Source organism: Dendrobates tinctorius, unplaced genomic scaffold (assembly GCF_039654945.1).
Source record: "Dendrobates tinctorius isolate UK_male_01 unplaced genomic scaffold, ASM3965494v1 ptg000437l, whole genome shotgun sequence".
Taxonomy (NCBI): Eukaryota; Metazoa; Chordata; class Amphibia; order Anura; family Dendrobatidae; genus Dendrobates; species Dendrobates tinctorius.
The window spans coordinates 396,651-420,000 of NW_027362100.1; the positions used below are offsets into that span (position 1 = coordinate 396,651).

Here is a 23,350-nt window from a genome sequence, read left to right on the forward strand (position 1 = left end):
CTGCACTAGTAGGGTGTCAGAGCTACATCTGAAAACAACTCATATGTCGGATGAATGGAAATTCCCACATTTTTTTTCCCTCCAACGAAGGAAACCAATGTGGGGTACTTGTATATATGGAAACAGGGCTGAAGTTATTTGAGAACACAGACTTACTACATCACCAAGATATGCAAAAAAGAGAAAGGTTACATGAAAAGCCTCTGTACACCTGTAATACAGACAATATATAATTCACAGCCAACTTTATATTAGTTTTACTAAATACAGTGTGTGATATCACATTATCTGAACGGCAAAGGGATAGTGAATTATATGGTGGTACTTGTACCTCCTCGAACACGTAAAACTCCTCTAACTGGAATAACAAGTATAGTGGTCAATGCTCTTCTTTCAAGCATTTACTTATTTTACACCTATGGAGCATCACCATTGTATATGACTAACAGGATTACTCCCTCTAACTGCAAGTTTTTTTCATTTAGAATGGAGAACCCATGCACATGGTCATCCACCATTCCATTCATTCCCTATGGAGCTGCTGAGTTCTGGACTCATCTATTTCCAAAATTAACGGAGTGTAGGTCGGACATGTGCACTGGTGCTCCATTCTAATGAGGTTACAAACGCCTAGTTCTGCCAATCACTACGGACCCCCCATAGGCCAGACTCCATATGGGTTGTTTAGAAGACTTGTAGGACATTCACGCCTTTTACTATAGAGTCATTGTTTACTGAATGAAGATCTTTCTAAATAAAATGTCCTTCCTATTACCGTTTTTATCGGACTATAAGACACACTTTTTTCCTCCAAAAATGTGGAGGAAAATGGGGGGTACGTCTTATAGTCCGGATGTACCAGGTCTGGCTGTGGTAGAGAGGTGGGGGGAGAGGTTTCGGCAGAGCAGCGAGTCACAGGAGGCTGGAGCCGGTGGCTGCAGCTAACTCCTGTTCCCGCTGCTAAAGAGAAATGAATATTCACTGCATTCCACGCCCATGGGCGTGGAGGGCAATGAATATTCATTTCTTTTTAATAATAGTATTTTGGTATGACCGGCCCCCGGTCCCGGTATGCATGGCCCCATCCTAATAATTGGCTTCCACCCCATCCAGGTATGCATGGCCCCATCAGAAAACAAAAAAAAAAAAACACAACACAACACCATTACACTTACCTTCCTGCACTCCCTCGCAGCGACCTGCTCCGATGCCAGAAACTGCTTTATGCTTGTAAGCTGTGCATGGCAGGGCCATCATGCGCTGCTCACAAGCAGAGCACAGCTGCTGGAATACTCGCCGGGACTGTGCGTGCAAAGAGCAGTGAGTATTCATTATCTTTCAGTAGCATGCAGTGTCAGCCACCGGCTGCTGCTGCTGGCGGTTACATGTGCCGATACTTAAAGGGAATCTGTCACCTCATTTTGACGGTCTATGTAAATGATTTTGGATTTGGATTTTAGGGAATTTCTGTAGTTGTCCTCCATATTACGCGCAGTATGCTTTGCCCAACTGCGGGCAAAGCCGAAAAGCATTCGTGTGCATGCGCAGGTGAACTATGTCCAGGAACACAGTGAAATACTTTCGGGACATACAGTACAGACCAAAAGTTTGTACACACCTTCTCATTCAAAGAGTTTTCTTTATTTTCATGACTATGAAAATTGTAGATTCACTCTGAAGGCATCAAAACAATGAATTAACAGATGTGGAATTATATAATTAACAAAAAAGTGTGAAACAAATGAAAATATGTTTTATATTCTAGGTTCTTCAAAGTAGCCACCTTTTGCTTTGATTACTGCTTTTGCACAATCTTGGCATTCTCTTGATGAGCTTCAAGAGGTAGTCACCGGAAATGGTTTTCACTTCACAGGTGTGCCCTTTCAGGTTTAATAAGTGGGATTTCTTGCCAATCAATGGCACGAGGACCATTTCACAGATAGAGGGAAGAATAAATTCAATGAAAGTTCAACAAATTCTTGATACAAACATAACACCATCTGTAAAAAAGCTGAAGTTGAAAAGAAGATGGCTACTACAAATGGATAAAGATACTAAACACACTTCAAAATCCATAATAGACTACCTGAAGGTTTTACAATGGCCCTCACAATCCTCTGATCTGAATATCATTGAAAATCTGTGGATAGACCTCAAAACAGCAGTGCATGCAAGACGACCCAGGAATCTCACAAAACTGGAAGAATTTTCCAAGGAAGAATGGATGAAAAGCTATGATTCTTGCAAAAGCAGCGCAGAGACCAAAGGTAACCTTGGAGGAGCTGCAGATTTGCCAAGCAAAAACTGGAGTATCTGTCAACATGACCACAATCAGCAATACAATCAATAGAGGTGCCTTTATGGAAGAATGGGCAGATAAAATACTTTACTTACACACAGAAGGCTTGGTTTGAGTTTACCACATGATATGCAGGAGACTTCCTAAATGTATGGAGGAAGGGGCTGTAGTCAGATGAGACCAAAATTGAACGTTTTAGACACCAAGGTAAACGCTATGTCTGACGCCAGACCAATACAGCTCATCACTCCAAGAACACCATCCCCACAGTGAAACATGGTGATGGCAGCATCATGCTGGGGGGGATGTTTATCGGCAACAGGGACAGAAAAAATGGTTTGAGTCGAGGGAAAGATGGATGGTGGAAAATATAAGAATATTCTTGAGCAAAAACGGTTTCTGTCTGTCTGTGAAACAAACAACAAATAAAATAACCAAAAACTTCAGTATGTATAACTATTCACTCCCATAAAGTCAGTACTTTGTAGAGCCTCCTTTTGCAGCAATTACAGCTGCAAGTCGCTTTGGATAAGTCTCTGTGAGCTTTCCACATTTGGCAACTGGGATTTTTGTCCATTCCTCAAGGCAAAACTTTTCCAGCTCATTCTAGTTAGATAAAAAAGGAGGTAATCCAGCTCTTTGTTCGTCTAAGAGCCATCATTTATTGAATAAGAGCCACTAAGCTCGAAACGGGTCTTCTTACGGATCCCTGGGGAAGCTGGTAACACTTATGCTGTACGATATGATGCTGGAATTTAAAGTATTGCTTCAATAAATGGTGGATTTTAAGAGGAACAAAGAGCTGGATTACCTCCTTTTTCGATTACTAATCCTGCTGCACTACAGACTCTCCGTGCTCTGGTTCTTGGACATCTAAGGGGTGAGCTGACCTTTTTTCTCTATATTCAAGTTAGATGGTTTCCCCTGGTGAACAGCAAACTTCAAGTTTGACCACATATTTTCAATTGGATTAAGGTCTGGGCTTTGACTAGGCCACTCCAAAACATTTACATGTTTCCCCTGAAACCACTTGAGTGTTACTTTAACAGCATGCTTTGGGTCACTGTCTTGCTGGAAGACAGAAGCGAGCAGCAAAACGGTGCCCGTTGGGCATGAGGGAGGCACAGTTGATAACTGGGAACATTAGCACTTATCCCCCACTCAGTACCGCACATCCGCACTGGCTATCATTATCTTCTCTCGGGTAATGGAATTATTACGACCCTGGGATTTTTACTGTGAGGGTATGATTCTCATTAAATTAGACCTGGGCAGTGAGACTTACATGTTGCACGCTTATTGGCACTAGAATTGCCTTAGCTAAATATTGATGCAATGCTACCTCCTGCCTTCCTATGGGAGTGTGTCCCTAGGTTCTATGTTGGACTATTTCTTACTGGATATGGTATATAATACATTGCACTTTTTTTGCATTTTTATGGGATTTATGTTATGCACCTGATATAATTCAGAGTGGTTTCCCATAATTACCTAGTTATACTTTCCCTCTCTGCCTTTGTCCCCTTACCTCAGACATATCTTTACTTTATTATATTGTGTGCCTCCCTCCCTCATTGGAGGTTTTCTTGCCCTGCCTTTTTAATTTCTTATCATGATTTTTAATTGATTGTTATAAACAAACATTTAATTTTAAATTTAATATTCTATAGTTGGAATCCCCTCTTGTCTAGCGGTAAATTACTGCAATAGACTATGTTGATGTAACATGCTCCTTACATGAACTGATGCAAACCCTAAAATAAAAAAGGAACATGAAAAATGCCGGGGGGGATATTTTTACAAGCCACTGCATTGTATAATGCAAAAAAAAAGGGCGGGACGTCTCTACTCTTCCCCCGTGATTGATCTCGGGGAACGGAAGGATTAGGTTTGTTGGATATCACATGGTATAAGCAGCCCCCAGTGGTCTCTAGCAGTAGCGAATTTACAGCTACCGCACATTTCCCATGTATGGGAAGAGGGACACTTGTTTGGAGGAAAATCTGACTGTTCTGCATGCAGTAAGCCAAAGTGTATGGCTACCTATGATGCGCCTACAGGTGATGTAAAATACAGCAGGAAAAAAAGGTGGTTAATAATTAGCAAAATATGCACGAGTTAGGCTAGTTTCACACTAGCGTTTTTTTAGCGCTGGGCTTCCCATAGACAGTAATGTGATTTTTTTTTTGCACATTCTGTGCGCAAACGTGCGCATGCATTTTTTTGAGACAGGTCGGACGGACCAAAAATGCAACAGGTTGCGTCCGGCGCGCCTAGGCGCACACTACAAGAGACCGCATGCGCACGAAAACGCATACGAACGCGTTCATACGCTAGACCATGTGCTCCCATGTTAAAGATAGGGGCGCAGGACGCATGCGCATGGACGCGCACGAAGCGCAGCGCTACAAAAACGCTAGTGTGAAACCAGCCTTATACCTTATTTTCACATCATTTACGCCAAAATCACATGCGGATCTTAATCACACACTGAATATAATGTAATAAAGCGCGGACTTCTTTGCAGCCAGTACTGTTGATATTGGCTTTGAAATACCAAGGCAGCATTTTGTCTAAATCTGCAAGATCTAAATTATCCTGGACAAACATCTTGTTGTCAGTGGTTATTATGGTCTGTATTACTAGCCACTACACAAAGCCATGTTTTATGATACCCCTATATGACATTTGGGCTTAGTATAGTAAGCAGAGCTCCACAATACAGAACAGTCAGCGACCATGTGGTGTGATTTATAAGACACAGAGGAGGTCATGGCGGCTAGCAGCGCGCTCACCTAGCAATGCAGTGGTCTCTCCGGCGTCCTCCTTGGCACTGCCGCATTGCTGTAAGGTGTCTCCTGTAGACGACGTAGGCAGGTTGTTTATGTCACTTCTATTATCCTCTTGGGCAAAGCTTAGAGTCCCAACAGAAAGGCTGCTGCCAGCGATGGATTCAGGCACGGGGATTTCAAGTGTCTCCTCAGGCTCCACCTGTAAAATATTTACATTTATTACCAAAATATACACTTTATATAACCGCTCACTCATGTCCAAGATCTGATACTGGTCACTTAACGTCAGACCTATAGCTCAAATCCTTCTCCTGCGAGTCTAGTGTAACTAGGTGTAAGTAACACACTACGCAAAGTACAGGGTGTAGATGGCACTGCTGCGTGGTATGGCATGAAGGCGGTGATGACAGAGGTGGCAGTCAGCAGAGTAACGAATCATGTGGCGCTTACAGCTCAGGTCACACCTTGTTGCTGAACAGCAAGCAAATGTCCACTGGAAAAAATCTTGGTAAAACTTATTGGCTGGGGATCATTGACATCATATGTTTTACTGCACAAGAGAAACATTTGCACAAAACGTCCTTACCAACAACTTGCATCGGCCATGACATTTCTCCTTGATCTAACCAGGGAAGTGGAGTCGGTAAGCCAAACCTCCGCCCCCACAGCACTGGTCACTACTGAGCATGTACATAAAGTGCAGATCCATCTCCACTAAAAGCCGAGATCCTCAGATCAGGAACAGAACAGATATTTATAGGACATTCCATAACTTAACCAAATTCTTTTTTAAATTCGTTTATTAACCATAAGCAGTTATATAATACACACATCCAGTACAAGATGTTAAGTTTGATACAAAATATATATAAGTACAGATAATATAAAGACATGAAGCATAATATGTGCATCAATTTTGTGTAAATAAAGCAAACATTACATCAACTGAATCACAGTAGTATTGTATTATGTTATTTTGTTATACCAGTAATAAAACCTGCCTAGCTTCTAAACCCTACCTACATCTACCATAACAAACTATTCCGCAGCCTACATCTATATTATGAGTAGTTTACTGTGCGACATCTCCGCTCTGCAAAGTGAGGAGAGAGGAATTCCACCTCTCCCAAATCTTCACGAATTTACCCGGGCACCCTCTATTCTGATACAGTGTACGTTCACATGGGATAATCGAATTTACCAGATTGATCCAGGACCCAAGAGAAGAAGGTGAACCTCCCATCCACCGTAGTGCTAGTATCTTCCGTTCCATGAACAGCGTCTCCCGTAAAAAAATCCCAGCATAATGACCCCATGCCTCCTCATCCCACACCCCAAATAGACAGATCAGTGGCTCAAGGGGAACTGGGGTTTGTACCAAGGATGTTAATAATGACGTCACCTCCCTCCAGTATTGCGCAACAGGACAGCACCAGATCATATTAATAAAGTCTGCACCTATTGAATGACATCTCAAACATTCAGATGACGGGTATCGGCCCATCTTAGAGTCGAACTGGAGTCAAATATGATTGATTAATAATATATAACTGTATCATCCTGTTGGCAGACGGAGATACCCATATTGGTGACTCCAGGATTTATTCCCATTCCTCACCCTGTGTATCCGGGATGAGCCCCTCCCATTTCTTCTTAACGGAATCCAAAGCACCTTCTGTCCCCACTGACAACATGTTTGTATATAGAGAGGAGATGAGACCTTGAGGGCCCTGTGATTTGAGAATCCCTATCAGGGGTAGAGACGAAATGGCATTATCTATACCCATACATCTCATGTGCGATTGAAAAGCTGATCTTAACTGTAAGTAAAGGAAAAACTGGGATCTCGGGACACCGCGATTAACCTGTAATTGCTCAAAGGATACTAGTGTTCCATGATCATATATATCACCTATCGTAGAGACACTATATTGAACCCAGAACTCAGCAGAAGGATGTTCGAGTAATACAGGGAGGTAGTCATTATCCCATAAAGGCATTTCAGCTACAACATCCCCAAATCTAACCACTCCCTTAATCTGTCTCCATATCGATCATGCCAGACGGAGCAGAGGCAGCAGCTTCGGGACATTTACTTTGCTCACTTCCAAAAAACCCAGTGGGCAACCGATCCCTGTAGCAAGAAGTAGATGACTCTCAGAATTCGGGAGATGACCTCCAGGCATCCATGTACTTATGGCCTTGGCCTGTCCAGCTAAATAATATAAAAAGAAATTGGGTAACGCTGCCCCTCCTCCCCTCTTGGGCCTCTGTAGAGTGGCTAGTTTAAGTTTAGGCCTGGCTATCCCCAAAATAAAGGATGTGATTTGGGAATTCAAATTAGCAAAGAAAGATTTGGGTACCACCACCGCACTATGTTGAAGAGAGTAACTAAGTTTAGGGAGTAATATCATTTTAATTAGATTAATACGTCCGGCTACAGACAGTGGAAGTTTACCCCAAATCGCAAATTTACCCTTGACTGTCTCCAGCAATGGTTGTATATTGAGCTGCAGGTCAAATTTACTACCCTGAGAAATATGAACACCCAAATATTTAAAATTGGTTACAATGGGCAGTGAGGAGAGAGTCTCAAGTCGTGGCACTGGAGCATGGGAGAGAGGCATCAAAGCAGATTTCTCCCAATTTATGTATAGGCCAGAATATTTACTGAATTCATCTACAGTAGTGTTCACTCTTGTCAGGGTCTCCTCCGCTTTGTCCATAAATATCACCATATCGTCAGCATATAGGCCTATGGTATCCGTCCGACCCGCTATTTCTATACCAGCAATATTGGGGCTAAGTAGGCCACAAATCTACTTGCCTGATTCCCCATTTCAAAATAAGATTGCCGGGCAAAAAATAATTTACGTTTTGTCTTGGTGTCAGTGTATTGAGTATATAACCTTTGAGCGGTCAGCCATTCTACCCTATTACTGTTAGTTTGATCCGATATATAGGCTGCCTCCGAGTCTTTCAGACGTCGCTCCATCTCGCCATCCTCTTCCGATGTCACCCGATTAATGTAAGAAATCGTAGAGGATAGACAACCACGTAAATAGGCTTTAAGAGCATCCCAAAATACATCGATATTTCGGGGTTCAGGGTGGGACGAGACGAAGCAACGTAACTGATCTTTCGTTCTATCAGGGGATGTTATCAACTTCAACCAAAAAGGGTTCAATTTCCATGCTATCCTATTAGTCAGTGGCCTATATTTAAGCTTAAGAATAACTGGACTATGATCCGAAATCCCCGTTTCCATGTTTAATATCATCCACCCATGCTGCCAAACTAATGGACCCAAAAATGTAGTCTATGCGAGACAAAGAGCGTTTAGTGGAGGAGTGGCAAGTATATTCCCTCGTCTCTGGATGGCGCACCCTCCATAGATCTAGCCACCCACTACCCGCCATGAACTGTGACAGTTGAGATGTGCCCGATGGGGGGACCCCACCCTGTATTCCATCGCCCAGTCTCAATTTATCAAGATGGCCATTCATGACCAAGTTAAAATCTCCCATGCAGATGACATGTGCGTCTGGGTAATTTAAAGCAAAGCTCAATGCCTTCTGGATAATTGATATATTGGCCGGAGGGGGATTATAAATACAAAGAATTACATTTCTGAGAGTTAATCAGCGCATGTACGAATACAAATCGTCCCTTAGGGTCCTTCCGGGCTTCCCTGACCTCCCACCGAACATCTTTATGAATCAACAGTCAAACTCCCCTTGAGTAGCTGGTGTGAAAAGCATGTAGAAACCATTGCACCCACGGTTTCTGTACCCACCGAACCGTATCCCTGGTCAGGTGCGTCTCTACCAAAGCCACAATGTGAGGACGGTAATGTCTAATTTGTGAGAACACCTTAATTTTCTTTCGAGGGGTTTTTATACCTCTTACATTCCAGGTCATACAAATCAGCTCAGAACCCATTCCCTTCCGTCTGGATATAAATCAGAGGTGCCCAATCCAGATGCAGAATTTGACGTCGGCTGCGGCCTCCAACTAAACAACTATAAAAATTAAAACTATTGAAAAAGAAAAAGCAAAACAGGAACCTAGTAACATAGGCGTAGTCTTACGCCCCCATCAAAAAATAAACAAGGGGATACCATCACTGAGCTCAGTGTCCGGTACAGCTGGTATCTGGGAACTCGCCGAGAGAGCTCCAGTTAGACCGTTAAGTGAGTGCGTCTAACATAACCGCCACATTAGGATTCTTTCGCAGGGGAATCCCCGTGAGACCGCAGCCACTGTAAAAAATACGGAGGAACCTTCATGAGCAACCCGAAGTCGGGCCGGATATATCATCAAGTATATAATGTTCCTGTCTCCAGTCGTTTCTTGACCTCGGTGAATTGTGCCCGCTGTTTCTGCAGTTCCATGGAGAAATCCGGGAAGATGGAAATGACAGCACTATCAAACTTAATAGGGCTTTTCTGCCGTACAAGTCGCAGAATGGTATCTCTGTCCTTACAATTGAGCAAGCGTGCCAGGAAAGGTCGAGGTGGGGCCCCCGGAGGCAGTGGTGTTGTAGGGACCCTGTGAGCTCTTTCAACGGCGAACATAGAGGAGAACTCATCCCCCAGGGAGGTCTTAAGGTCTTAAGCCAGTCCTCCAAAAACTGCTCAGGATGCTGACCTTCCGAGCGCTCAGGCAGACCAACGATACGGATATTATTCTGGCGCATTCTGTCTTCCAAATCATCCGCCTTTTGCTTCCAAGCATTCATGGAGCCCGCCACCTTTGTTAATTTAGCTTCCATGGGTGTAATGGTATCTTCTACCCTGGACACTCTTGTCTCCACCTCCGTAATGCGCCCCTTCATGGCCTGCATATCCTGACGAAGTCTCCCCACCTCAGTATAAACATCCTCAATTTTCTCCGTCAGGGATGTCCTGGTCAAGGAGATAGCCTGCATCAATTGCTCAGACGCTTGTTTAAGGGTCAGTTCCTCCTGTTCTGTCTCCTCCTCACCCCCAGAATGGCGATTTTTGCACTGAGCTTGAGAGAAGCTGCTCCTATTATGTCGTGCACTTTCAGTGGGGTCCGGTCTAGCAAACTCCTTTAATTTCTCCACTGCCGTTCCTGACCCTTTTAGTCGGTTCATGAGTGTCTGCAGCGTAGTCAGGCGGAGCAGCCAAAATATGCGGTCTAGGTGTCGCCCACCAGAGATGGTGCAGCAGGGCTGGAAACAGTCAATTATATAGCAGACTGCAGCAGGATGCCTCAGAGAATATGGGGACAGCGGCTAGGTACAGTGCTAATCTTTATGGCCAGGGGAAGGAGAGGGGGGGGCCACGAAAGCAGCTGTAGTAGGAGAGGGTGCACTGGGCCCTCCCTAGTGATGGCGCCAGCCGGCGCAGTGAGCGAGTGTAGGGAGGGAATATCGCGCAGGGCCCACACCGCGTGTTTCCTCTAGTTGTCTGCCGGTTTCTTCATTGCCCGTCGGCGGTGCAGCAACATGACCCGACGCTGCAGCTCTCCATGTCTGAGCCACGCGTCCAAGATGGCCGCCGCCTCGTGGGGAAGCCGGCCGCCCGCTCCCGTCTCCCCCGCCGCCCGCTCTCACAAGCTGCCTCCAGACCTGCCGCGGGGTACTCCGGGGGTCCCGGGGTCTCAGAGGGTCAAGCTAGTCGCAGGTAAGCCACAAGAAGGGGGTCTCAGGCTCAGGATTTACCAGGATGTTGCGGAGCTCTCTTCACAGGCGTCCTCTCCTTCTCACGGCATAGCGACGCCCCCCCCCCCCCCCCCCCCGTTACCTCAACTTTACCAAATTCTTACGACAACAATGAGGCCTCTTTCACACTTCAGTTGTTTGACATCAGTCAAAATCTGCAGTTTTTTTTCCCATAAACTTGCACTAGCGGCGGATTATAACTGATGGTCGTTCGTTGCATTCATTTTTTGACGGATCTGATTGAATTTTAGCGCCCGCCGTCTAGAGTAGACGGACAAAGGAACGTTTTTCCCAGCGGCGGACCCGCTATTTTAAACTGCGCATGCCCGGAAGATCTTTCCTTTCAATGCTTTATAACCCTAAACGCCGTTCTGTGAGCGGCGAAAAAATCTCTCTCCCTCTCTCTCAATATCATGGACTTAGTGGCTGCAGCGGATCCGTCCAAAAAACGGATCCAGTGCAACTGTTTTTTGCAAAACGGATCTGTTTTTTCACACTCTGACGGTTTGCAACTGACATCAAACAACTGAAGTGTGAAACAGGCCTTACAGCACATCCTGCATTGTACTACTGCACTCAATTTATTATATATTTTAGGAGTCGGTTCATTTTATACCAACTCCACAAAAATGGACACCGACTCCACAGCCCTGGATCTAAAAGTGTTCTCTCTTTTTTCTGCATTAATTTTCTATAGCAGTAATCTTAAGGCTTCATTCACACAACTGTATTATAGATGTAGACCAGTTACATGTGGAAAAAACAGGACTTTGGTTGCTTACCATAAAATCTGTTTCTCAGAGTCTTCATTGGGGGACACAGGAACAGTGGGTGTGTGCTGCTGTCACTAGGAAGTTGACACTATGCATGAAAAAAAATGTTAACTCCGCCTCCGCAGTATACACCCCTTTCGACCGGCTGTAGGACAATCAGTTAGTGAAAAAGGAGTAGGAGGAGACATCATGTAAGTTATCATATATTCATTACACGTAATAAAATCTGTGTCCCCCAATGAAGACTCTGAGAAACAGATTATACGGTAAGCAACCAATATCCTGTTTTCTCTTTCGTCTCATTGGGGGACACAGGAACCGTTGGACGTCCAAAAGCAGTCCCTGGGGTGGGAAGAGACAGAAACTTCCTTCAGGTCGGAGAACTCACCACTGCCGCCTGCAAGATTCTTCTGCCTAGGCTGGCGTCCGCTGAAGCATAGGTATGGACCTTATAGAACCTTGAAAAGGTATGCACGGATGACCATGTGGCAGCCTTGCACAACTGCTTGGCTGATGCCCTGTTGTGTACCGCCCAGGAGGCACCCACCGCCCGGGTTGAATGGGCCTTGACCCCAGCAGGAGACACCCTGTCCTTTACCCGGTAGGCTTCCAGAATTGCCATTCTGATCCAGCGGGCAATTGTTGCCTTAGAGGCCGGCAGGCCTCTTCTCACCCAATTGGGGATAACAAAGAGCGAGTCCACCTTCCTGAAAGGAGCAGTCCTGGCCAGATAGATCCTTATTGCCCTGACCAGGTCTAGCTTATTCAAAGAACGCTTTAGAGTATGGGTTGGAGCGAGACAAAATGACGGAAGGATTATATCCTCGTTCAGGTGGAAGGCCGATACCACCTTGGGAAGAAAGTTAGGAGGAGGCCGCAAAACAACCTTGTCCTGATGCATAATTAGGAATGGAGGACGACAGGACAATGCCGCTAATTCTGAAACCCGACAAAAAAGGTAGTGTACAGAGGTATATATGTAAAGTGGGATACTGTAAATGATAACATACCAAATCAATAGTAAATAGTATCCCACAATAATAGAAATACCATGGACTGTAAAAAGACCGATTGTCAAAATACACAAAAAAAAAAAGGAGGGAAGGAAAACTTCCAAAACGACAACCCAAGGTCATAATATAAGATTGCTTTATTAATTTACAGGGCAATAAAACATGCTAAAATACTGATAACTTGTCACAAAAAGACAAGACCCCTGACGAAGGTGTTCCGAAACGCGCGTTGGGGCGGACACCTGGACCCTCTGCTTGCCTGCACTTGCTCTTATAAGGTAATATTTGATACTTGCCGATTACTTTGTGGCTATATTTGCCTTCCACTCTATGGCCTATGTGTGCTCTCTAGCCATCGATCTAACAACATAGCTAGTAGTATGGTAATATATTGATTACCTACATGTGTCTTTCCATGTTTTTTCACGACTATTGTATTATATAAGCGGCAATCATGGTCCATCGTGTCCTCATGTCTTTTTGTGACAAGTTATCAGTATTTTAGCATGTTTTATTGTTCCTTGCCCTGTAAATTAATAAAGTAATCTTATATTATGACCTTGGGTTGTCGTTTTGGAAGTTTTCCTTCCCTTCCTTTTTTTAATTCTGAAACCCGCCTAATAGAGGTGATGGCTACGAGGAATACCACCTTCCAGGTCAACAAAGACATGGGAGCTTTCTGTAGGGGTTCAAAGGGTGAACCTGGTCAAGGCTTCCAAGACCAAGTTAAGATCCCATGGAGCCACAGGGGATCTGTAAGGAGGGGCCGCATGTGCCACTCCTTGCAGAAGAAAGGCTGCGGGAGGCCAAATTCTTTTGAAAAAGAATAGAGAGCAGATACCTGGCCTTTCAAGGAACTTAGGGCCAGACCGCCATCTAACCCTGCCTGGAGAAAAGCTAGGACAGATAGCAGGGAACAGGGCATAGGTGTGACATGATTAGACTCACACCAGCCAAAATAGGCCTTCCAGGCTCGATAATAGAACCTGGAAGAGGAAGGCTAGTTCCTAGCCTGGATCATTGTATTAATGACTCGGTCCGATAAACCCGCTGCTCTCAGTATTGTGGTTTCAACAGCCATGCCGTCAAATTGAGCAACCGAGAATTCGGGTGGTAAAAAGGCCCCTGAGCCTGGAGATCTGGTCTGTCGGGAAGTCTCCAGGGAGTGCCTGTGAGAAGATTGATAATTTCTGCGAACCAGGCCCTCCTGGGCCAGTACAGGACGACCAATATGACCGGCACCCCTTCCGCATTGATCTTCTTTAGCAGCCTGGGCAGGAGAGGAATGGGAGGGAACAGGTAAGGGAGTCTGAACTGTGTCCAGGGAATGACCAGCGCGTCGACCCCTATTGCTAGAGGATTGCGGTATCTTGAGACAAACTGTTGGACCCTTCTGTTGCGATGCCAGGAGGTCCACATCTGGAGTCCCCCATAGCTGGCATATCTGACGGAACACTTCCTGGTGTAAGGACCATTCCCCTGCCGCGAGCCCCTCCCGACTGAGGAAGTCAGCGGCCATGTTGTCTGTGCCGGGAATGTAAACTGCTGAAATTGTCGGCATTGAGGTTTCTGCCCAGTTGAAGATTCTGGATACCTCGGCCAGTGCCCGGGGACTTCTGGCTCCCCCTTGGAGATTGATGTATGCCACCGCCGTGGCGTTGTCCGTTTTAATCCGGACTGGCTGGTTGTTGAGGTATCTTTCCCAATGTAGAAGTGCTAGAAAGACCGCCCTCAGTTTTTGAATGTTGATTGACAATGAGGACTCTTGCCTCGACCATCGTCCTTGGACAGTCAGGTGGCGGAATACCGCACCCCAGCCCAGGAGACTGGCATCTGTAGTTACTACCTGCCAGTGGACAGGGGGAAAAGGCCATCCCAGATGAACAAGGGGGGAGGTCAGCCAGAACTTGAGGGACTCCTTGGTCTGAATGGAGGGGAGGAAGTGGCGATCCACCGAAGAGATGGACCTGTCCCACTGGAGGATGTTCCTCTGCAGTATCCTGGAACGAAGCAGGGCAAAGGGTATCACCTCTGAAGCTGCCACCATTCTTCCCAGGACTCTCATGGCAACGTGAAAGGATAGAAGCCGGAATTTCAACAGAGAGCGAATTCCCTGCTGGAGGGTAATCCACTTTCTATCTGGGAGAAAGACCCTTGAGCAGCGGGTGTCGATTACCATTCTTAAGAATTCTAGGCGTTGTGTTGGCGTTAGGTGGGATTTCTCCCTGTTTATGATCTAACCAAACCGGGAGAGCATGTTTACAACTACCGCTAGATTTTCCTGGGCCTGAGCGAAGGAGGGCTCCTTGACGAGAATATCGTCAAGATATGGTACCAATATTATGCCTCTGACCCTTAATATAAAGTAGCTACCATCGCTGCAAATCTTTGTAAAAATTCTGGGGGCTGTTGCCAGCCCAAATGGCAGGGCCACAAACTGGAAATGCTGCTTTTGGACAGCAACACGCAGAAACCTCTGATCTCCCTGAAAAATGGGGACGTGTAGGTAGGCGTCCCGGATATCTATGGAACATAGGAATTCCTGATCCTCCATAGACGTAACTACCGACCGAATCGATTCCATCCTGAAATGGCGTAAGCGGACCCATCTGTTTAGCCTTTTGAGGTCTTTTATGGGACGAACTGAGCCATCCTTTTTTGGCATCACAAACAGGTTTGAGTAAAAGCAGGTAAAATGTTCCTGCTCGGGAACGGGGACGATTACTCCAACGTTGAGGAGAGAGTCGATTGCCGCAAAAAAAACCTAGAGCCATAGCAGCGTCTTTTGGTGGCTGCGATAGAAAGAAGCGATCTCGCGGAAGCACGTTGAAGTCTATTTTGCATCCTGTTGATACTGCCTCCTTTACCCAGATATCCTATACTGAATTCTGCCAGACATCTCTGAAGAGAAGGCGGCCTCCTAGTCTGGGAGAGGTGCTGGGATGGGAGTTGGACTCCCTCCTGGCATCAGGCTGAAGTGGCTCTGCCCAGCCCTGACCTGGTAGCTCTGCTGTTGGAACTGCGGGAATGCCATGACGGCGTGGACCGAAATGATACCTTCCTCCTATCTCTCGGTGCTTGCGACCTCTGCGGGCCCTGAGCATAAGTGCCTGTCGCTGGGGTACGGCGAAAGGGCTGAGCCCTACGTTTGAAAACATATCGACAAGGTTTGGTCTGAGGGAGAAGGGCGCTTGTACCCCCGTTGAATCCTTAATGATTTGATCTAACATTGACCAAAAGAGCCGGGTGCCCTGAAACGGCAGATTGGTCAGTGATTTCTTTGAGGACAAATCAGCCTGCCAAGCCTTTAGCTAGACCGTCCGCCGGATGGCTACCATGTTACTGGATACTTGAGCTGCGCAAGACGCAGCATCCAGGGCTGCCGATACCATATACCTCCCAGCATGAGAGATTTGATCTGCGAACTCCGCCAGTTCCGCTGGTGGTGCCCCGGTCAATATGCCCTGTCTAAGCTGTTTGGCCTATTCTGTAACAGACTTAGCTACCCAGGCTGAGGCGAAGGCTGGACACAAAGTAGCGGCTGCTGCCTCAAAGGTGGATTTTGCCAGGGATTCTATCCTCCTATCATTGGGATCTTTTAGGGCTGCCCCACTGGCGAGTGGGAGGACTGTATTGGTAGCGAGTCTGGACACTGGTGGGTCCACCAAAGGGTAGGCGGTCCAGTTGGCGGTGAGATCTGGAGGGAAGGGATATAGAATCCCAAAACGATTCCCTCTCTGAAAACGCCTGGTTGGGTTTTCCCTTTCCCTGGCCAACACTTCCTCAAAATCCTTGTGTGAGGCGAAGACCCTAGAGGGGGACTTATGACGCTTAAATGAAAAAACCTGATCATAAGGTTTTGATGTGGTGTCCCCAATGTTAAAAGTCTCATTGACTGTGGCAATGACTCCCTGAACCATACCCTTGACCTGGGACTGTTCTGGCCCGTACTCAGAACCCTCTTCTGAGTGTGTCTCTGATAATGACTCGCCTGATTTCGGGGATGAGGACCGGGAGGAGGCAGACGGCCAGAGGAATTCTGGTGGTGAGATGGAGTGAGAAGGGGACCTGGGTTGGTGGTCCTGTCTAAACTTTTTTACGGCCTCTAGAAGGCCCAAAAGGAGGCTCCTTTGGTGCTCCTGTGTCCACTGGAGTCTGAAGTGGCAATCTGTTAAGCACCGTTACCAAGGTCTGTGATACCTTGTTAAGGTCGGCCACGTACTTAGATAAGGAAGCGGCCCATCCTGGACACTTGCTCTCTCCTGTGGCGATGGATGGCCCCTGGGCGGCAGGCAAGGTGGCTTCCTCCTGCTCCAGGGGTAATGTGGGAGCTCTGACCGGCAAAGCGGGGGGGCTGCACCTGCTCTCTAGTGTGGGTGACACTGTAGGTCTTCTGCAATCTGAGCAGAGTGGCGAGGATGGACCTGAAGGAAGCCTGACATTGCATTTAGTACATACAAAATATTTGATCAAGGTCATTGAAGCGGATGAGGAGGAGGAGCGGGACTGCTCTTCCTTGGGCATACTGACAGGTTTTACCTGGTGCCGACCGTCGGGGGTAGAGAGCGGAGTGAGGGAGCAACCTGTAGTGCAGTACTCACATACCCACGACTATGGCCCCACCGCAGCTGCCGCCCGAAGTCTGATGAGAGAGAGAGCGAGGTGAACAGCCCTGCCGCTGCCTAGAAGCCTTATGAAATCCCCGCCTGGAAGTGGTGGGCGGGGCCCTGCTCTGGCCTCCTGGAGCACCAAGATGGCGCTGGTACAGGAAGAGGAAGCCGGGGGAGGAGCCCGGGAGCCGGAATCTGGCCTCGGCCGTGCTGGGCTCCTACTGGAGCCCAGGGCCATAACGCTACCATGGGAGGAGGCTGGAACCGCGCTGCACCGCTGCTTCAAAGTAAGTGTTGGCTCTTAAACTAAGTATAGAGTCATGGGCTGCAAGCCCGAGTGCTGATTACAGCGGTCACATTCAGCCAAAGCGGCTGGTGAGCAGATCATACAACGCTGCAGCCTCTTACCTCCAGTTCACCCAGTAACATGGTTCGGTTTACCTGCATGAAAGGATTGCTGTCCCAAAACTTTTCTGCAGGGCGTCTCTCTCGATCATCAGGCTCTGGTGGGCGAGTGATGGGAGACGAAGATCAGGACCAGGAGCTGCCACCTGAACACGAGTCCTGTGTTAGGGGATAGGGTCCTGCCAGCGGGATTCATGAGGATACGGGGTGGCAGTACACGCCGTACTCATAATCCCGGTGTGGGAATACAGATGTAGCAAATCTACTCTGTATCCCTCCATGGTTACCTGAAAAGGAACGACGCACATTGAGGTAGGCATGGGTCTGCGAGAGACCTCTGTCCACCTCCTGCTGACACTAAGCAAAACGGATTGTCCTACAGCCGGTCGGAGGGGTGTATACTGCGGAGACGGAGTTAACATTTTTTTTCATGCATAGTGACAACCTCCTAGTGACAGCAGCACACACCCACGGTTCCTGTGTCCCCCAATGAGACGAAAGAGAAAGAGCCACGATACAGCACTAATATTTTATGAGGGTTTCTGTACATCTGCATGGGCTTTTTTTAATCTCAGAATATATCTGTGTGCTTAATATGTTGCCCTATGTGGGGGCACTGTCTCACAGCTGTAGGTTCGAACACCTGGTAGCCAAAATGGTACAATAAAATGTAGTGTCGCTTGGCTACTACTAGTGCTGAAATATATATATATATATATATATATATATATATATATATACATACACACACATATGAATAACTATATCTCAGCTTTTAACTTTCCACTGTGTCTGTAGCGAAGGTATCATGTACATAGTTCATCTGTCCATTGTGCCCAATCATTGGAATCAACAGAGATGATGGCATGTACAACACTTGACCAATGGGGCCAGAGACTGTCTGCAGTGGTCACACAGATGTTCGGCTTTTGACTGGTTACCGGAAGCGGTTGGTCGCAGTTATTTTGGCTAAAGGTTGTGTAACCAAGTATTAGGCTGAGGGTGCCAATACTTTTGTCTGGCCCATTTTTGGAGTTTTGTGGGAAATGATCAATGTTTTGCTTTTTGCTTCATTCTCTTTTGTGTTTTTTCATTTAAGACAAATTAAATGAAGATAATAATACCAAAGAATTTGTGTTTGCAATCATTTTCAGGAAGGAAGAAATTGAGTATTATCTGACAGAATTTCATGGGTGTCAATACTTTTGGCCACAACTGTATATACAGATACATGCATGAGAATACAGGAGGAAATAAATTATTCTTTGGCCATTTAGTTCTAGAAAAGCAATGACGGAGGGGTTCTGATGAACACTAAACAGATGCTATTCAGATTTGGGGTAGGTTGTATGAGTTTCCCAAGCATGTGATTGTCTGATTTAATCTCTTCATGTACTTCAAACACATTCTTCTACCGTTCCCATTAATTGAATTCAGCAGGGCAGATGGCGGCGAGTTTCACCTGGAGGCACATTATTAGGGAGCTTTTTCAGAGCAGGATGTATTTTTATGCTCTCACATGCTCCGCTGCACCATGTGTCCCATCCACCAGAACACAGGGTCCTTCTAATTCCCTCAATGCTGCACACAGAACGAGAACTCCAAACGCCAATATATACAGATGCACAAAAGCTCCGTGTAATCACTTTCTTCATGGACTTGTACAGAACAGCAAGTTACAGAAATCATCTAAAAATATTCAGATATTACGTTACAAAGACTAAAATATCCTGGTACATCGTACAATCCAGATGTACAAAATGATACGAGTAAATAATAAATAACCAAAACTGATATTAGTCCTGACCGCTCGCAGTCAACTACATATTCAAGTACAGTGAGACTTTGTGCTCTTTATGTACTGTAGCCCCATCAGTCGGTTCATAATGTCCTCACCAAGTTAGCAATTCTGAATGAGGGGCTTGTAACTATCCCCCTATGGACATCATTTCTAGATTAAAAACAGAAAACAATTGGGGTATGGGCACACTGTCTTTTACAGTCCAAAAAATGAATCTAATGCACAGCAATGTAAAAACGACCTTGATGTGCACATATTCCGGCCTGTGTTAATTCTTGTCACCAAATTAGGGTTTAGACACAGTGAAATGTTTAAGAAGTAGTATTGTTCATTTTCCGGGCGGTCTCTGCTAGGGAGACACCAGATACTGTAGTTAGACTTTATAGCAAAAAGTCACCGGAAAAAATGACTGCAAGATGGCTTTTTCCTGTAGTGAATTGCCTAGGAAATCCTCGGAGGGTATGCCAGCATCTTAAAGAGGATATCCAGGACTTTAGAAAAAAAAGGCATGTGGTTACTAACAGAGGAATCTACTTGTCTCCTGCCAGAGATTCAGCTGCTCCCTATCATGATGCTCCGGGCGCACAGTTTTCGCAGAAAAAGTTTGGGACTCCGAGGTGATTGGGCCTGCAGAGAGTTGGCAACTTTTATGCACTATGCGCCTCAGTGACCCGATTCAGGAACGTTATGTGGTATGGCACCGCATGTTCAGTTTCTACGATTCTTAAACGCTTACACTGTTCAATAATATCACTCACAGTTGATTATGAAATATTAATAAGAAAAGACATTTTACAAAGTGTCTTCTTACAACTGTGGCATCCTATTACAGTACCATGCTCAAATTCAGCACTCTAGAAGAAGAGCAGACTGCATGGCTAGATGATTTATTTCACATACCTGTAGTAATGGCACTGAATTAAAAACCTGAACTGAAAAAAATATTCCCTTCTCCAAGATCCTATCCCAATATGTAGTAGGTGTAATAATAATATTAGCAAATACCGCCAATTAAAAATGTAGTAGAGTTTCTCTGATTTGCTATGTCTCTTTCCTTAGTTCATGCAATGGCTCCACATGAGGAAAGAGACATAGCTAATCAGAAAAACTCTACTATATTGCCAATTGGGGGTATTTGATAATATTAATGATTAACACAATGTTCATAATGTGCATTCCTGGAGACAATAGCAGACTCTTTCTAATCTTTTGAGAACAATACCAGGTAATGTCATAGTCATGACATATATTTGCACTAAAATGTGCAAAGAATAACCCAAAGCCAGGGAATAACCAACTCCATAAAGGCAGTGAAATCAAGAGAAAAAAGGAGTTGTTTTTTTTTAAAAAAATAGGGTAATTTTATTGACATTCAAAGCACATAGTAAAATGTAGAAAATTCATTTACAAATATAGTATCAAATCATGCCTTACACCATAAGTAATGCTCACCGATAATAGCAAATTATCCCTTTGATAAAGCTATGAAATAAAGAAGTGAAACGCACGTTGGGGGCTGTTGTTGGATCCAACCCGGTAACATCCACCTTTTGCTATTATCGGTGAGCATTACTTATGGTGTAAAGGGCCTGTCACACTAAGCGATATCGCTAGCAATATCGCTATAACTTGTGACGTTATAGCGATATTGCTAGAGATATCGCTGTGTCTGATACTTGCCTACGACCGGCTCCCCCGCTGGTTATCGCTGATCGCGCGAGAACATCCGGGACTGTTTCTCGTCGTCAGCTTCCTGCGGCGCTTCCTGTGGAGAGACAAGCATGGAGCCGGGCGGGAGGACGCAGGATCGCCGCGTCTGACACGTAAGTAGCGACCCCCGTCCCCAGCGATGTCGCTGGTGAGATCTGCCTGTGTGGCAGCTCACTAGCGACCACTTGGCGATGCACCAGCGATCCTGACCGGGTCATATCGCTGGTGCATCGCTAAATGATCGCTAGTGAGCTTTCATACAGAAAGATCTCACAGCGATGCAGCAGCGACGCAGCGCATGATACTTACCATTCACACACAGCGATCCTGACGTCCTCCCGCCCGCCTCCACGCGTCGCTCGTCGTCACAGCAGGAAGTCTCAGCAGGAAGCGCCCGACGAGAAATGGAGCCGGACATTCTCGCGCGATCAGCGATGGACAGCGGGGGAGCCGGTCGCTGGTAAGTATCACACATAGCGATATCGCTAGCAATATCGCTATAACGTCACAAAACCAGTGACGTTTTAGCGATATTGCTAGCGATATCGCTTAGTGTAAAACCCCCTTAAGTGTGACAGTACCTTAAGGCATGATTTGATACTATATTTATACTATCTACCTCATTTACATTGGTGCCTGTGGGTGTTTGGCACCGGTGGGTCAGGTTTTCCATCCTTGTGCACTTTACTTTTTCTCTTTGTAAATGAATTTTCGACATTTTACTATGTGCTTTGAATGTCAATAAAATTACTCTATTTTTTTAAAAACCAAGACACTCCTTTTTTCTCTTTTTTTCACTCTTTCTAATCTTATGTACATCATCACAGAGATAAAACTTCTTTCTCTGGGTTGAGGCCTTATACATTGGGAAAAGGGGATGCGCCTTGTCACCACTATCAACACAAGGGATTTTCACAAACACAAGACTTTTTCCATCAAGCTGAGCTTGCGGCTGTGGAAATAGTCTTTCAGTATAGGTATATTATATAATATATATATATATATATATATATATATATATATATATATATATATTTAGTAACAGTACTCAAATGATAAATTTGTACTTTTCACTAGGTTAAAGGTGTTTTCTGCCCCATATTAGCTGACGTGACATGATATCTTATTACCAGATTGCATGCAATAGGTTTATTTAAAAAGAACCTGTCAGCAGGATTTTGTATTGCATTTCTGATTACATTGATACCTTTGGTGAAGAAATCCGCTTTTGTGATTCTCCTTTAATCACCATTTGAAGTTTTCTGCTAATTAGATTTCGGTGCACAGGGGCCGGACTGTACGCGGGGTCTGCTCCTCCCAGTCTGTGATTGACGTCCGCCTGCCACCGGCCTCAGTGACAAGTCATTGATGATTTCAGAGGAGGCAGAAAACTTCAAATGGTGATTGGTGAAGAAATTTGCCTATGATTTAGCCCTATAAACTAAAGGAGGCAGGTCTCTGAATAATCAGTGACCAGTACAAGAAGCAGATGAGGCTGGTGGGGGGAGGAGAACCAGAAGAAGACCCTGCCGACACTTACCACCCCGAAGCACAGAAGACATCATTTTATGAAAACTTCATAGGGCGAGTATTAAACAACCAGTGAGCGGATCCCTTCACATCAGGTATCATACTAATCAGAATCACAGTGCCATCATGGCCATGCCTTTAGTTTATAGGACTAAAGCCTGCTGACAGGTTCTATTTAAAGGAACCAATTTAACCTGTTACATCACCATTACAAAATTGTGCTGACCAGTTCTCTTTAATATGTTGCTTTTCTTTCTTGAAAACAAAGATGCCAGAAGAGGTCATGGCTATGCTAGAGGCGTTGCGGTGCTACGCTACAGCATTCAACAATGTAGGCTTAAAAAAGGCTATTCAGGGTGGAAACATCAACCTTTGCCCCACTAGGTTAATTAGTGCAAGGCTTTAGTGTCATTCTTGATGCCTTAGACTCAGAGTCTTCATTCCGGAACAAACATGGGAATTTTCTACTTAAGTAGTGCCAAGGAGTCTATAATTGCTGTAAGCACTACATGTATTTTTAGGAATCCTTTAAAAAAAAAAAAAAAAAAAATCGTGATGTGTTACACAACCTGTCAAATGTATGACCCTAGTACAGTAAATGCAAAAATGAACAGAGAAAAAGGAAAAGGCTGCCATGTACTGGGGCTCTGATGGACCTACCCAGAATCCAAGAGCTTTTATAACATCCAGTTTACACATAGGACACGTCCGATGCTCCAGCAACCATG

The 23,350-nt window shown here is 45.4% G+C and overlaps 1 protein-coding gene across 1 annotated transcript in view; it reads right to left on the reverse strand.

The window, feature by feature from the left end:
* The window catches only part of LOC141077346 (E3 ubiquitin-protein ligase RNF149-like), a 50,137-nt gene that overhangs the window by 26,720 nt on the left and 67 nt on the right, over positions 1–23,350 (reverse strand). Inside the window, exons 1-2 of the mRNA XM_073564228.1 lie at positions 23,283–23,350; positions 5,095–5,290 (exon numbers count right to left, since the gene is read on the reverse strand). The exon at positions 23,283–23,350 is cut by the window's right edge and continues 67 nt beyond it. Coding sequence (XP_073420329.1) covers positions 5,095–5,290; positions 23,283–23,321 — 235 coding nt within the window. The 5' untranslated portion in view covers positions 23,322–23,350. The remainder of the gene's footprint in view (positions 1–5,094; positions 5,291–23,282) is intronic.